Raw genomic sequence first — 15,736 nt, 5'->3', positions numbered from 1 at the left:
ATGGGTTGGAAAGCAGCGGAGACAACTTGCAACATAAATAACGCATTTGGCCCAGGAACTGCTAACGAACATACAGTGCAGTCAGTGGTGATTCAAGAAGTTTTGCAAAGGAGACGAAAGCCTTGAAGATGAGGGGTGTAGTGGCCGGACATCGGAAGCTGACAATGACCAATTGAGAGCAATTATCGAAGCGGATTGTCTTACAACTACATGAGAAGTTGCCAAAGAACTTGTCGACCATTCTATGGTCCTTCGGCATTTAAAGCAAATTGAAAAGGTGAAAAAGCTCGATAAGTGGGTGCCTCATGAGCTGACCGCAAAACAAAAGAATTGTCGTTTTGAAGTGTTGTCTTCTCTTATTCTACGCAACAGCAGTGAGCCATTTCTCAATCGAATTGTGACCTGTGACAAAGAGTGGATTTTATATGACAACCAGCGATGACCAGCTCAATGGTTGGACCTAGAAGAAGCTCCAAAGCACTTCCCAAAGACAAACTTGCACCAAAAAAAGGTCATGGTCACTGTTTGGTGGTCTGCTGCTCATCTGATCCACTATAGCTTTCTGAATCCCGGCAAAACCATTACATCTGAGAAGTATGCTCAGCAAATCAATGAGATGCACTGAAAACTGCAATGCCTGCAGCTGGCATTGGTCAATAGAAGGGACCCAATTCTTCTCCACGACAACGCCCAATTGCATGTTGGGCAACCAACGCTTCAAAAGTTGAACAAATTGGGAAACAAAGTTTTATCTCATCCGCCATATTCACCTGACCTCTCAACAACCGACTACCACTTCTTCAAGCATCTCGACAACATTTTGCAGGGAAAATGCTTCCACAACCAGCAGGGTGTAGAAAATGCTTTCCAAGAGTTCGTTGAATCCCAAAGCATGGATTTTTTTATATAATGCTACAGGAATCAACAAACTTTTCTCATTGGCAGAAATGTGTTGCTTGTAATGGTTCCTATACTGATTAATAAAGATGTGTTTGAGCCTAGTTATAATGATTTACAATTCAAGGTCCAAAACCGCAATTACTTTTGCACCAACTTAATAGCCCCCAAACTCAACGCTGAGCAAACTGAGACTCCCAGGATTCCATTTCCTCCTTTGTGTTAATTCCAGCAGCACATGCCAGGATGTAAAAGACTGGTATAAAACACAGAAGCAACAATGGGAGTTGGAGTCCCTGAATGAGGACACGACCAGAAGATCTTTCCTTGCAAGGGGCACAGAGTTCCTTCCATGGGACCGTGAGGAGAGAGTGTTCCTGACCTCAAGGGCAATAGGGCTTCAACAAAGGAGACCAGGAGAGTCAACAGAGAGTACCTGTCACTATTTATCAACAGATTTATGTTGGTGATGTCTGAACCCAAGTGCCTAACACTTACATTAGGCATAAAGCGATGTATAAATGGGTTGGGAGGCGGAGGTGAAGAGAAATCACATGGCATTTCCACAATTTAACACCATCGCCAATGCTCAGGTCCTGTTGACTTCTTGTCTGGACAATAACAATAGGGCCCAGAAGAAAAACCACCATATCCCCCAAATACAACCCCACCCGGATTGTCTCTTGCTGGCAGTGGAGGCTAAGTTCATACAGGGAGGGGTCTGCTTTATGTAGTGCTGTCCCCAGATATTCTTCTTCTTGTTGGACACAGGAACTCCCTCCTGCATACCTGTGATCTATCTGGCTACCACACTGATCTTCCCAAATCACCAAGCTGATGTTTCTCTCTGCTCCCTCCTACCCCACTCTCTTATTAAAAAGCACTAAATGCCCCTCCTACCAATGGGAACGCTACCTTTTAATCAGGCATTGAGGGATACCTGTACCATCTGCCTCGTCAGCTGGTATTAAATCCCACAGGTGACATGGAGTAGGGGCCCCATATCCACGTGCCCCCACCGCTGGACAATCGGACCCTAGTCTTTCTCAGGTTGCCTTGACATGACTCAAACTCTCCTCAGACAGGACCACTCTCGGTTTCTATCACCTGTTTCTTAGGCTCTACCTCTGACAGTCCTTCTGCCCTTCCCCTTTGTCTCTGTCAAGCAAACCCCTCAATGTGCAGATGAACAGCATACCCCCTGAGTCGCCCCTGAGCAAATCCACCCAAAGCCATCAAGCCAAACACCTCCCACAGCACTTCTCACAGCTCTTCTGCAGTCCTCATATTCTGCCCAATTCATGTTGGTCATATTTATGTGTTACTTCCTTGGATTTCTCTAGTTTCTTGGCAATGAGAGTATTTTCGTCTTCCTCAGAATCCTTGTGATACTCAGCACAGTGACCTGCACATGGAAGCTACTCAATTCACATTTTTTGAAATGAGAGAAAATATGTTTCCTGGTACAAAAAGGGGCAGACACCAGTTTCTGACAGAAACCCACCCCACAGAGTAGTGTATTAAGCTTCCTTCCAGCTAAACGTGGCTAAGTGTACATATGGCTCTTCTCACTGCTAAATCCTGAAGACAAAAACCAGGGAAAGGTAGGCCTGGCTGTCAAGGAGGCCTCACATATCCATGTAGTCATCCTTTTACTCATGAATATAGGAAAAGATCATCACCAGACCATCACCACTTCACCTGGGTCTCCAGCCCTGGCTACTGAGCCTGCTAACTTCTGTGTGGATGAAGCAAGCAAGCTCAGTAGAGCTTATCAGATGGCTAACAACAGTCTTGGAGGTAAAAGAAAAAATATATCTCTGCATTTACATTTAAATTCCATCTAATAATTCCAGTAGTTATTAGTTCTTCTTTTACTTCCAGGTAAAAGTAGAGTTACTCTCACAGGCTGCTTATTACAATAATCATTTATGATACAGGTACCATCTGTCTTTGATGTTATGAGTCCCTTAGTTAAACATATGATTTTTCACCATTAACCAAACAGCTGCTATGGGTGATGGCACACATTTTCAGCCCTCACTCCACAGTAGAATCAACTCTCCACTCCTATATTCCCACTGTTCCTAAAGTCAGTTAGAAAAACTCGATTTTCCCAATGGTCATTTTGAACAGATTATAAAAACCTGAAGAGGTCAATAGATGGGCTGGCTATAGCAAAGCAGTATTACTTTATACATTTTTAATATTACTCTCTGTGTACACAAAAGTGTTATGTGTCAATAGTTAATAGGGGTTAGAAGTACTTTGTCCATAGCTAAAACTAAATAGAAGGGCTATAAAGAGACGATAGGTGTCTCTCTCTACACCTTTTTTCTCTTGGTGGTGGTGGGTAGCTTCCCCGTTATTATTCCCGCCATCCTTCTAAAAAAGAAAAATTTAAAAAAAACCTGTTATTATTATTTATATTTTGAGATGCATTCATGCCCATACTTTTCAGACATTTTCATTCTTAAACTGCATCTCTGTGAGATGAAAGGCTTTGTTTCTAGTTCAGGAATCTCTGGCCAAAGCACCCAGAGAGGAACAATTGGCCAGTTCTCGACATCACCATGGTCTATGTCAGCACAGCCTGGTCTCCCTTGAGGGGGGCAACATGTCCTCGGCCTGACTAGAGAGGCCAAGGGCCATGTTGCTTTATAAATGACTGCTGGTGAGTGCCTTGAGAGGTGGGTGGCTGGGGGGCGGGGGAGCAGTGCATTCCTGGCAAGTCAGCTCATTCTTGGAAGAGAGGACATTGGAACTGCAACCCTAGCCCACCCGCCAGCTTGCCAGGTGACCCTAGGGAGGAGCCCTGTGCGGAAGAAAGACACCACAAATGGAGCCTTTTCTCTGTTTGGTTATGGTTTGTCAGTCACAGTAAACCCCTTCTCAGAGCTTTTCATGAGGACCTGGGTTTCAGGGCTCTCCAGTGCCTTGTGTTCAGAGCTGAGTCTCCCTCCCTACCTCTGAACCCAGCCCCACATTTTCCCCCTCGGTGGGCTGCAGGCACCGCATTCAAATGCTAACAACGACAGTGGGACTCAGTGACCCAGAAGTAAAAGCAGCAGAGTGTCCCTTAATCCCCAAAGTCATCTGACTCCAGTCATTTCTGCCCCTCCCTCTGTTAAATGTGCTTGTGTGTCACACATGGGCAAAGGCCTTCGACAGGACTGAAAGGCTGGCCTCTCTGAGCTCACTGCCGCCAAGCTGCAAGCAAGAGAAATCATCTTTCCTCTATGTTGGTTCAAGAAAGGAAGTCCTTAAATTGGGATCACACTATGCAAAACTGTCTCTTCTGCGTGAGGGGGTGGCAGACCTAGGACCTAGCAGGGAAGAGCCCTCAACAGCTTTCTTTCATTCTCAGGCTGCATCTGATCCACCTTTTCATCACACAGCAAACGTTCCCGCTGAACAGAAAGCAAGCATCAAAGGAGCAGACCTCCTCGCCCCCTCCAAAATTCCACAGCCTTTGTTGTCACTGGAGCTGGGTGGTTATTGAACTTTGCAGACCTGCTGGGCCTGGAAAGTGAAAACACCCTCCGGAGCCAGCAGGGGTGGTGCTGTGTGCCTGGGAGATAGGGCCTGCGACTCAGGAAGGCCTGGCGGTTGCCATGGCACCCTGACACCGAGATCATTCCTTATGAATGTCACCGGGGTCTGTGACTAAAGTTGTTTTATGAGTCAAAAGTCTCATGAAACTACAGGAGGAAATGATGACCGAACCTCCGCGGGCTGTGGGAAAGAAGGATGCAGCATCGTGGAGGCTGACATGCTTTGCTCCCCCACCTCCACTTGGTTTGCTAAGGAAGACAGTCTTTAAATCCAACATGTGGAGGGAGACATGCTGAACATCCTGACATTTCATTTGTCACTTTGCATGAGACAGCGCGAGAGAAAAGAAATCTTTTAAATCATATGCTGTCCCGCTGTAGTTTTAAAATACGGCAATTCTGTGCTCTGTGGCTTAGCAGACAGCACGGACCTGAGCTCCTCCAGGCCCCGGGAGATGCTGCTGTCTGACCATTTGGCTTATTCTGTTTCCTTTGTTCCTCCAGCGGGAAGGGTTTCCACCGTTCACACTGCAGCCTTGGGGTCCAAGGTAACCGATAAGTTCATGCACACCCCCTCTTTCCATGCAGAGAGGCTTCACTCAGCAGGGCTCATTGCTATTTCTGTAATAGGGACGTAGAAAAATGCCCGACTGCAGTAAGTGACGAGCACAGCAGAGAAAGGCAAAGCGATGGCCACTAGGGGAAAAATTCACAGATTTTACTTCTAGTTCTGGAACCTTCTTCCCACCCCCGGAAAAAAGGGCACCTTTTCTTTTCTGTTTTTAATTTTATTTTTAAATTATTATTTATATTGAGGTATCATAATGGACATAAAACATTCTGTTAGTTGCAAGTGTACAACATAATGACTCAATAGTTGTGTAGACTGTGAAATGATCACCACAGTAAGTCTAGTTAACATCTATCCTCATTATGTAGTTATAATTTTTTTCCTCGTGATGAGGACTTTTCAGATCTACTCTCTTAGCAACTTTCATATATGCAGTATTATTAACGATAGTCACCGTGCTATACCTTACATCCCCATGACTTATTTTATTTTTTTATAACCAGAAGCTTGTACCTTTTGACCCCCTTCACCCATATAGCCCACACCCCATCCCCTGACTCTGGCAGTCTTCTTATATTGATGTGTAAGAGAGAAAAGAGTCAAAGGATTTCTCCTTTTAGCAAGGAGAAATAGGAAGAGAAGAAAAAAGAAGGTGTGGGTCAGAGGCTGATCTCTCTTCCCCCACCCCACAGCATTAGGCAAAGGTAGGAAAGTTTCCTGAGGAAAGAAGGGACCAGGGAGGACAGGTGGAGGTGGCAGGAATGTGGCACATCAAGGGATGCTTTGGGAACAGTTATTCCTTTTGCACACTGCTGAAATTGAACCTCTTATTTGGGATTCAGAACTGTTGTAAAAAGCAGGAACATGATCCTTAAATTCATGTCATCAAAAATAAAAGACTTGTGTTTCAGAAAGAATTCCCCATTCTTTTATGCATCTAGCTCCCTGTGTTCATTAACAATATTATTCTATTAATGCATGGAACCTGTAGAAAGCTTTTCAGGACTCCCCCCATATGGCCTATATCGAGATACCTTTATACTCCACACTCTCTCGCCTCCCCACGGTCCTTCTCTCCCCTGATTTCTGAGACAGACAAGAGCTTCTTACCTCTGACACGGTGCAGGTAAGCTGGAAGATCTGCCCTTCTCCTTCTACCTGTCGCACACAGAGTTTGCAAACCAGCTCCACCGTGTTCAGGCTAAATCTTTCCAGAGTGAACGTGCAGTGGAGGTTTCTCTGAGACCCACTCCAGATGTGGTAAAAAGGAATTTCCTAAAGGACATAAAAGTGTTAACCACAAATACTAAAAGTAACTATCAGACACTGGGCTGCCAAGTACTTTTCTCAGTATTCCACATATTACCTCATTTAGTTGTCACAACAAATATATCCGTAAGAGCATCCTGACCCCTCCCTTTCAGATGAAAAAGCTGACACCCAGAGATGTTTAATCACTCAGCCAAAGCCCTACAGGAAGCAAGTGGCAGAGTTGAGATTTGAACCCAAGCAGTCAGCCTCCAGCAGGATCTGTACCTAACCAGTCTGTCACCTGTCTCTCATTTACAAAAAAAGAAAAAAGAGAGAGAGAGAGGGAGAAATAGAGACGCCATTGTAAATGATTTTTTTTTTAAGTTTAGAAAATCCCCAAAATAAAACCCACACACTCCAGTTGTTGCTCATTAAAAAGAATCCCTGCCGTGGTATTCTGGAGGAAAGCAAAGAAGCTCTAAAGGCTAATTTGATGATCCAGTTCCCTTTCATGCCTAAATCCTCCCTCTGCACAGGACAGGGGACTACAACACACACTACACTTGGAACCAACAGACGTGGTGAGCTGTTGCAGAAATGTCCTCGGCCTAAAAAGCACCAAGCCTCTAACAGACATACATTTTCAAAAAGTCTAGACCACCTTACAGAGCCCATCCTAGAATATTTTATCCATAAAGGAAAGAAAGAAAATCATTGATACATTTAAAAAAAATGGGCGAATGCGGTGGTTAAGAGCACAGAATTCAATACAAATGAGAATAGTCTGCCCTCACCTACTTGGTGATTTGGGCAAGTTACTTAACCTTTCCATACCTCAGCTTCCTCATTTGCGAAAGAGTAAGTAAAGGCGTACCTAAATCATAGACGGGCTGGGGTTAGATGAGATCAACCGAAGTGCATGAGTGTCTGGTGGGTGGTAAGAAGAATGCAGCCAGGCTTAGCTTGAACTAATATCGGATTATCATTATTATAAAAATAGTATTTTCCATTATGATTGCACAAAGCAAAGCAAATTGTTCATAAGAGGGTTGGGGGTGGGGGGAGATGTGTGGACTTATATGGTAGCTGCAAAGCAGGGAGTAGAAAAAAGCAAAGGAAAACATTTCATGAGAAAGTTAAGAGCCAGACCTCTCAATCAAGTGCAAAGTGATACAGAAGAGCCTGGCATGCAACCCCCATGGAAGCTTGAGATGGCTGGCCTGTTAGCAGGGTTGTTTCTATAATGTCTGTGTGAGCACTAGACCTATGAGAGTAAGAATGGAGCTGGAAAATCTCCCCTACCTTCCTTCCTGTATGTTCATTGATTCTATCAGGAAATCAAAACCAGCCAAGCTACAGTGCTGGGGCGTGGGATTGAGTTTGCATGCATGCAGACAAAGCTTCACAGCTTATCTAAGCGTGTGTGCGTTTCCTAGGACGGGATATGAGGCTAAGGATCCCATCACACAGTCTTCTGGGAGCTCAGGCTGACTGAGGAAGAAGGTGGTGGGGGCCCCTATGTTTTTTCCACAGGTACATTAGTGAGGCTTGAGGCCAGTATTTTTAAACTGGTATTTAATAAAATCCTGGCCAGGTTTTATTTTTTACATGCTATTTCAGTTTCAAAACTGGGGCTCCTTTTAAGTTTTCAACAGAAAGATAGTCTCCTAGCAAGGCTGAAGCCTAATTTGTGTCACGTGGATAACAATGTTCCTCTGATTCCTGTGAATGCATTTTGATCTTTTAAAAATCAATTTGATGTAAACAGTCTGAAAATGAATTGAAATGATAAACTTGGAAATCTGATTTGTTAAAAATAAAACAATGGCAGTACAATTATTTGAAAATGAAGAAAAAAAGCATTCCTTTAAATATGTCTGTAGAGTATTTTTCAAAAATCCTAAATAATCCCAAGCTATTTTGGAGAAACGAGTGCTGATGTAAGATGAACTTCTAGGAAGGCATTATCTTATGTCTAAATAATTTAGTCCTCTTTCATGGAGGCATCTCGAAGCCTTGCATTCAGCCCGGGAACCTTACCTGATATTTAGCTAGCAATTTGCTCTTCCAGAGTGAATGGGCGATGTCGTGAATCGACAGGCGCAGGTTGTGGGTGCTGCCTTTGAAATGAAGAGCCTTAGGTTCTTCTAGGAGCTGTCCTCCCATCTGTCTCTCAAGCTGCAGAACTTCCTGCAATGACATAGCCAAAGCCAAAAGCAAATTACCGAATCACATCGGCTGTTTCATCAAACGTTTCCTCACCGTGCCTACCCCCATCCTGCTAACTTGTACAGCACGTGACTTCCTCTTCTGCAGCCTAGGTACCCTCCAACTGAAGCCCCTTCCAGTTTGTATGTGACTGGATCCTATTGACCATCACGTGTGTTTCAGAAATCTACATCACACTGTTACGAGCAAATTCAGTACAGGCTGCACTTCCCAACGAACAAGTGGCATATTTAGTCAAATACAGGAAAATAACCATCAGAACCCCAAATGGGAAAAAGCCCAGATAAAAGAAAAAATAGGTAGAAATATAGATAATGGATAAGGAAGTAGATTTCCAATGAACCTTTAAGGAAAAGACTAAATAACAAGAAAACAAACCCATGTCTTGGACTTGGTTAAACAAGCTAATGAATAAAAATTTGGAATGTGTTTTTGGCATTTTTTCAATCTTTTGTAGTTTCTTTCCCTATAGAAATAAGATAATAAAATTGTGCTTAAAATTGTCCATTGCATGATTCCAAGTGATCAAAAAATTAAAATATATTCATTATATGTCCTATTAGAGGAAAATATTTTGATGCAAGTTAGGAAGGTTTTACAGCACCAAATATTGAACTAAACAGCTACTCAGATTAAATGTTAGAAAGAACCTCATTTCTCAAGAACTGTGGCTGATGCAAAAAAAATAGTTAAGTATAACTTTACTTATACTATAAAGATGTAAAAGGAAGACAAATTCTATATGTGCTTTCATTCCTCAAGCTAGTTAATGGGAGTTAATGAAGCATTTCCAGCTACAGCTGCAATTATCCAAACAGCATCTAACCACAAATTATCAATGAACAAAATATCCTGGGTCTCCTTTGCTGTCTGAACCGTCTCTGTGCACACATGGCTGCTCTCAGGCTTTAAAAGTTTCCGTGATACAAATATGCTGGCAATTTATGACCTTTCTTTTCTTATAGGGGGTTCAAGAAAATAATGGATTTTATAAAAATATAAAAGAAAAATACAACTTTCTTCTTTAGTGACATTTCAGTTGAAAGCATGGGGTTCAATAACACAGGCAACCATTCAGGTCACTCCATATACCTATATCGGGCAACTACCAGGGTACCAGGTACTGATGGGTCACAGTGGAAAATTGTGAGTATGGGAACCAGACTGTAGCTCAGTAAGTGCAGAGCTCACCAACATCATTGATTAGATGTAAACAGCTCATTTTAAGCTGCTGCTTTAGTGGTTGTCAACATCCATCATCTCTGACTCAGGCCACTATCCTGAACAATGCAATCTGCTGAAAGGTCCTATAAGGTGTAGAAAATATTAGGATAATATGGAATGTGGTCTCGGACAGGCACTCCTCTAATTAGTGTCTAATGGAAGAGATGAGGCAATAGCACATTGATGGAGACATGGGCATGGTCCAGCTGTTTGAGAATATTGACATTGAGAGTATTCAACATTGCTGCAGGCTGATGAGTAGCTATTGCATGTGACAGGAGCCTGAGCAGTCAGCCAGCCCCCACCCAGTCAGTTGGCCACCTGGACACATAGGCTGTGTCATTGTGTCCTGGCTCTGCTGTGCCTATGGCTCAGCAGGCTCTGAGGGTGCCCAGCAGGCCATGCAGATCCACCTAGCCCAGAGTCACACATGCTCCTCATGGAAGGCCCTCCCAAAACACTTCACACTCCACTCCTGGAGAAGAACTTGGCCATGTGGAAGTGAAGATGAATAAGAAAGGCGAGGGTTAACTGCAGTTTTTTCTGCTTCAACAGGAAGGCATAATGAGCTTATGTTGATCATGTTCATGTTCAGTGTCTAGTTAGCATAATAGAGAAAGCTGATGTTCCCCCGTGAACCTGCCACCTGACAAATTCTAAAGCTAAAATGATGTTTGTTTATAGGCCATTAGAAGAAAAGAAACACAATTAGAAATCTCGGAGATTACAGCCATGCCAATCAATCAGTTCTAGCTTCTTTCCAGGATACCCTAATTACCTCATCAAGACGTCTAAAGAGCAATCGATAGTAATTATCTGATTACTATAGATCTTCATTATGTCCCAATTATCTGCCTGGGATGTCTGAAAGAAGATGCATTGCATTCCGGGAGGTAATTGTACCCAACAATGTATAATCCACACCCCATTCCTACAATCAACATGGATTGCCAGAGGATATGGAGAGCATTGTCAGTTTTCTTGGCAGGGAGGATCATTGAAAAAAGCCTAAATTGCCTATTGGCCATGACCTTGAAGTAAAGAAATCTAATACCGTATGTTGAGCATGAAGTCTGGGTTTGGAGACAGCCCAAGAATAAGGCTCAGTCCTTGGCTTTGTCATTGACTTCAAGTGATGGTAAAGAGTTCTTCCTAGTGGGGAAAGAAACTAGGCTGGCTTGAGCCTCTTTTTTTGAGAGAAAGTCCTAAGTAAAGTGCCATGTTAGACAGCTGGGCCAGAGAATGCATACTCTCCATATGCCTCAGTGCTCCCTCGCTCCACTAACCAGAATGACACAAAGTTGCCGGAATGCACAGAGCTGGGAGAAACCTGACTTTTTTCTCCCCTTCGATTGGACATGAACCCTGGTGAAAGATAAACTGCCCATCAGGATGCATCCATACTTAGAGCAGAGGTCTCTAAACATATGTGATTGCATATGCCCATCGGTCAAAAATGAAGCATGCATTTTGAATGTTTCTTTATAAATTATATACCTATATTAATACATCAGTATAGTAATATATTACATTATAAAATACAAGGTTGAAAATATGAGCTAAGACAAACACAGAAGAATTCACGTTGTCTTTTTTGGCCCCATAGTTCCATTGGGCCTGGGATATATGAACCCCATTTTGGAGACTGCTGGCTTGCGCAGCTATCCTTTCACTAGTCCCTTTGGGAGACGTCAGCCCAAGAGTAAAATGACTCAGTAAGAACGATCCTTACCAAACTTAAATTTAACATTTTGTTTTGTTTTCCTCAAAAGTAGCAACTGGTATCACCTCACTCAAAATAAAATATTCAACTTAAAAGAAACAACAAAATAAAGGAGAAGACAATAACCAAAGCACAAATTAAAAACATTACAGTGCAAATTAAAGATATTGCAATCAATAAACCAAACAACTCCTTGACAACTAAAGTCACCTAAAACTACACGTGAGTTGAAGATGACTTGCCAGATCCAGCAAACCCCATGTATAAATTTTGTGTCAGAAGACAGAGGAAGGAAGCCCATTTGACAGGCTAATCAGGCTTTTATTCCATATTGTTATGGTTGAAGTATTATCATTTCAGATGTTTTACAGCCGATCCCACTTAAAAAATACTGTAACTTACATTTTAAAAAGCTTGATTTTTAAATTCCTGGTGCATGCCATCATATTGCTTATTATACATATGATACAGATAAGAGAACAAAAAAATAACAGAAGTGTGAATCGATAAGACATAGTGTCACAGTTAAACGCTTTTCTCTCCTTAATCTCCCTAGGAGCATTCATTCAACATCAATGAAGCACACGTGCTCTGCCAGGAACCATGGCAGGCTCTGGGACACACAGACAAGTTCCTGTATTTGCTTCCAGCTGCCCATGGACCACAGCAGCAAGACCGACATAAACACACGCAATCCCAACATCGTGTGCTCAGCTCTAAGACAGCTTCCTGACAGGCTGCTTTTGGATCCCAACCATTAGGCTATTTCACACATCTTAAAAGAGAATAGAAACAAAATATATTTAAGGTCAAAAGATTTAGGAAGACTTAAGAAAAATATCGTGACCTTGGGAAAAAATAAATGCCATAATAGGAATGAGGATCATCTAGGCTATTTGATCTCAGAAATATAAATGTCACCTTCCTTTGCAAAGGTTGCTCCTCCCTCCTGGCAGCACCCCCACCTCAGCCTCTTGTTTGGCTTCAGGTGATTGATTCCACCTGGCGCTCTGAGGCGCTTGTTCTGCCTCTACAGAAGGGGTCACTTTCTGACTTCCTTGTCAGCTCCATTTCCACCCCTCTGAGTTAACCTTGAAAAGATTCTCTCAAGGGTTGGTTATCAACAGAAGTATCTGTAGCCCATCTGAAATACACACAAGAACCCCAGTTGTAATGTCACCAGGAGAAAGCCCCCACAGAGCCTGGTGCCCGTGGGGATCTGAGCAATCCTGGGAGATGGCTACTTCCCCAGCCCAGGGGCTGTCCCAGCACAGGCTCCTCCATGGCCCTGAGTGAGGGCTGTATTGATTCAGGGAATCTGTGAGGGATTGCTCGAACGGCAGAGACAAGGGATTCCACAAACCAGCAGCTTTCACGATCACCAATTAAACCATGACATGATCCATGCCAAGCCATTAGCCTGGGCCACTTAAGAGCCGCAATAAATCCAAGCTGTTTTAAAGGCCTCTGTGTACAACGGGCCGGGAGCCCCTCTGGCCTGCACCTAGAGCTCTTCCAGGCTCTGAGATGATAGGCTCGTCCCTTGTGAAGGCCTGACAGAACAAGGCGCCTGGGAGGAACCGGACAACTCCTCCACTCTGGTTTCCTAACCCCAGAATTTTCACTCGGCATTCCTGCCAGGGTGAGACCATGTCTGCCTGCATTGCAGCTCTTGTTCTTCCTCCTCCTCCTGGTCCTTTCCAGTCAGGGCAAATTTCCCTGGAGGGTCAGTCTCAGAAAGAGTGCACAAGACAGTCCCCCAGGCGCCAGAGCTGCATGCACTGAGATGCTTGAAGCCCGTGTTTAAGAACGTGACCAGTCTCTGCCCACGTGCAAAGCAGTGACTTTGTGCCAGGAACAGTGTAAGGTGCTGGGGCCCTGGCTCTGTTCTCCACACTTGGTGCTCAAACTTGTCCTCTGATCACCCTCGTCCTGCTCAAGAACTTGCTGCCTGTCTCACACCACCTCTCTGAATTGTGCCTTCTTCCTTTCCCCAGAGCCACTTGTCTCAGCTTCCCAGTTCTCAAGAGGGGATATCCTACCTGTGGGTGATCTAGCCGTTAGCTTCTTTCCCTGTGTCTGTGGCTCTGTCTTGTTTTCCCTCAGACATCTCTCCTATCAGTCCTTTCCTTTTCTTATTAGAAATCTTATCAGCTAGAAAATGGAAGGCACAAATGATTAAACCTACATCTCATATAACTCATGAAAATCTCTTCTGCTGGAGAAGGTTGGAAGAGGTTAAATCGAGGCTTTGTTTTATTTTGTCTTGCTTCTTTCTCGGTGTTGTCTGGGATGTGATTTGTCTGCGTACTCTTTATTCTTTGATGGAAACGGAGCCCTGAATCAATGGTATGTAGTGCTGCCAAGGAGCCCGGGGACAGCGCCAGGACCCTGAGCAGGTGGAGGCAGCTATTGTGGAGAAACCACTAAGGTTCCCACCCAGGGGTGAGAGCACGAAGGGCAGTGAAACAGCAGTCAGCCTTGCACTCCAGGGGGTTTCCATTTGGTCTGCCTAAACCTCTCCACGGAAAGGGACCCACATGCACTCCAAACTCTGTCCAGGGCACCAAAGGCCAAGTTGTGCAGTTCAAGAAGTTGTGGCCACCTTCTTCATGCTTCTGCCATATGGACGCAGGGCTCTGGAGGCACAAAGAACAAACTGGCCAATGTTCAACATGCCACACGTGTTAAACCTCAAAAGACCAGTCTTCAAGGATTGTGCTAACTAGTGTTTAAAAAAAAAAAAATCACATCTCCCATCAGATTTTAGGGAACCTGCTTTGCTCCTATTCATCCTGTGCTGAAACCTGCCCTTGTCATTTGGGGCCGAGAAATTTCTCTCTTTGCTCCCGAGGCTGTTGCCACTGTCGCTATCACAGCTGCGAGCCTTTCCTCTTCCTAAGCAGAGGCCAGAGAGAGCGCCATCCTTCTTTCTTGTTCTCTGCCAGCTTTTCAGCCACGCTGTTCTCAGCTCTGCACGTGCTGCCTCCTCCTCTGGCCTCAGGCCTCGGGCTGCAGAGCTGGCTGTGGGTAACATCTGACTGTCAGCGGCCCCTCCACTTGGCTCTGGTCATCACTGCTGGCATCTGGCCTGGCTCTGCTACTTTCTCTTCCCGTGCTCACGCTGGGGAGCTTTGCTCTCCCCCTGAGTTCGTCTGCCATATTTCATCCCTAATAACAACAAGACTGGACTCCAGTGACCATGTGCAAACATTTCCAGTCAAGTCACTCAGTTTCTAGGGCTCTGCCTGCTGCTCCCACAGCTGCTGCCACCACGGATGCTTGGTTTGAGCTGCCACTTCCAGTCTGCCTAGTCAGAGTGGTTTGTGACACTTCTGAAGCAAAATGCCAAAGGGTAGCACTCAGGGAAGTGACTGTGTCATTTGTCCACCTCTGGGCACAGGTCTAAGGAAAAAATCTCTCACATTTATGTATCAGGAATAGGACTTTTTAGGTTGTTCTAGAACTTCTGAAGCCTTCTTGTATTTATTTTCACCCTTAACATGTTATTTTCTAACTTCTGTATTACTTTTCTAATTCTGCAGTAAGGAATTACCATACACTTAGAGACTTGAAACAAAACAAACTTATAACCTTACAGTTAGTTCTATAGGTCAGAAGTCTGATGCAAGTCCCACTGAGCTAAAATCAAGATGGTGGTAGGACTGCCTCCTTTCCTGGAGGCTCTAGGGGAGAATTCTGCAAAGTCCCTTTGCTATGTAAGGTAACATAGTCACAGGTTCTGAACATTCTGTGTAGATATCTTTGTGGGGGAGGGGGCATTATTCTGCCTACCACAATGTCTGTTTTCTCTTCCTTCTTTTATCTCTCTCTTAAAACAAAAAATTCAACATGGCAGGTCATTTCTAAAATATATGATAGAGCCAAGTCCAGGGCCATGTCTCATGATAAAGACGGAGTACATTTAGATACACCTCCATAATCCCTGCCCCTAAATAGCTGACCAGCTAGCCTGCCACTAAACCTGAAACTCACCCCACAATTAGATCGTAATTAGAGTTAATATTTTCATTGAGCGATTATCTTCCAAATGCCAGTATAATCTAAATGCCCACCTAAATATAATTAACATTATTGAGTGTCTATTTTGTACCAGGAAATTTAGTAACTTTGATCTCCTTGAATCTTCTGAGGGTCCCTGACGCAGACCAAATGACTGTCCAAAGAGGTCAAGTTCAATGACCAGGACCACAGAGCTGATGAGTAGCAGAACCAATCGAGTTAGCCAGCCTGAAACAAGCTTTCCCATCTAGCCACATTCATCCA

General features: G+C 44.0%; 1 protein-coding gene across 2 annotated transcripts in view; it reads right to left on the bottom strand.

The window, feature by feature from the left end:
- UNC5C (unc-5 netrin receptor C) overlaps positions 1 to 15,736 on the bottom strand; it is a 395,582-nt gene that overhangs the window by 17,369 nt on the left and 362,477 nt on the right. For both annotated transcript variants that reach the window (XM_019647544.1, XM_019647543.1), the window contains 2 exons: positions 8,314 to 8,463; positions 6,133 to 6,297 (listed from right to left, as the gene is read on the bottom strand). In XM_019647544.1, coding sequence (XP_019503089.1) covers positions 6,133 to 6,297; positions 8,314 to 8,463 — 315 coding nt within the window. The remainder of the gene's footprint in view (positions 1 to 6,132; positions 6,298 to 8,313; positions 8,464 to 15,736) is intronic.

This window comes from Hipposideros armiger, unplaced genomic scaffold (genome assembly GCF_001890085.2).
Source record: "Hipposideros armiger isolate ML-2016 unplaced genomic scaffold, ASM189008v1 scaffold_112, whole genome shotgun sequence".
Taxonomy (NCBI): Eukaryota; Metazoa; Chordata; class Mammalia; order Chiroptera; family Hipposideridae; genus Hipposideros; species Hipposideros armiger.
The sequence above is the reverse complement of the archived record's forward strand: the minus strand, read 5'-3'. Positions and strand labels throughout refer to the sequence as shown.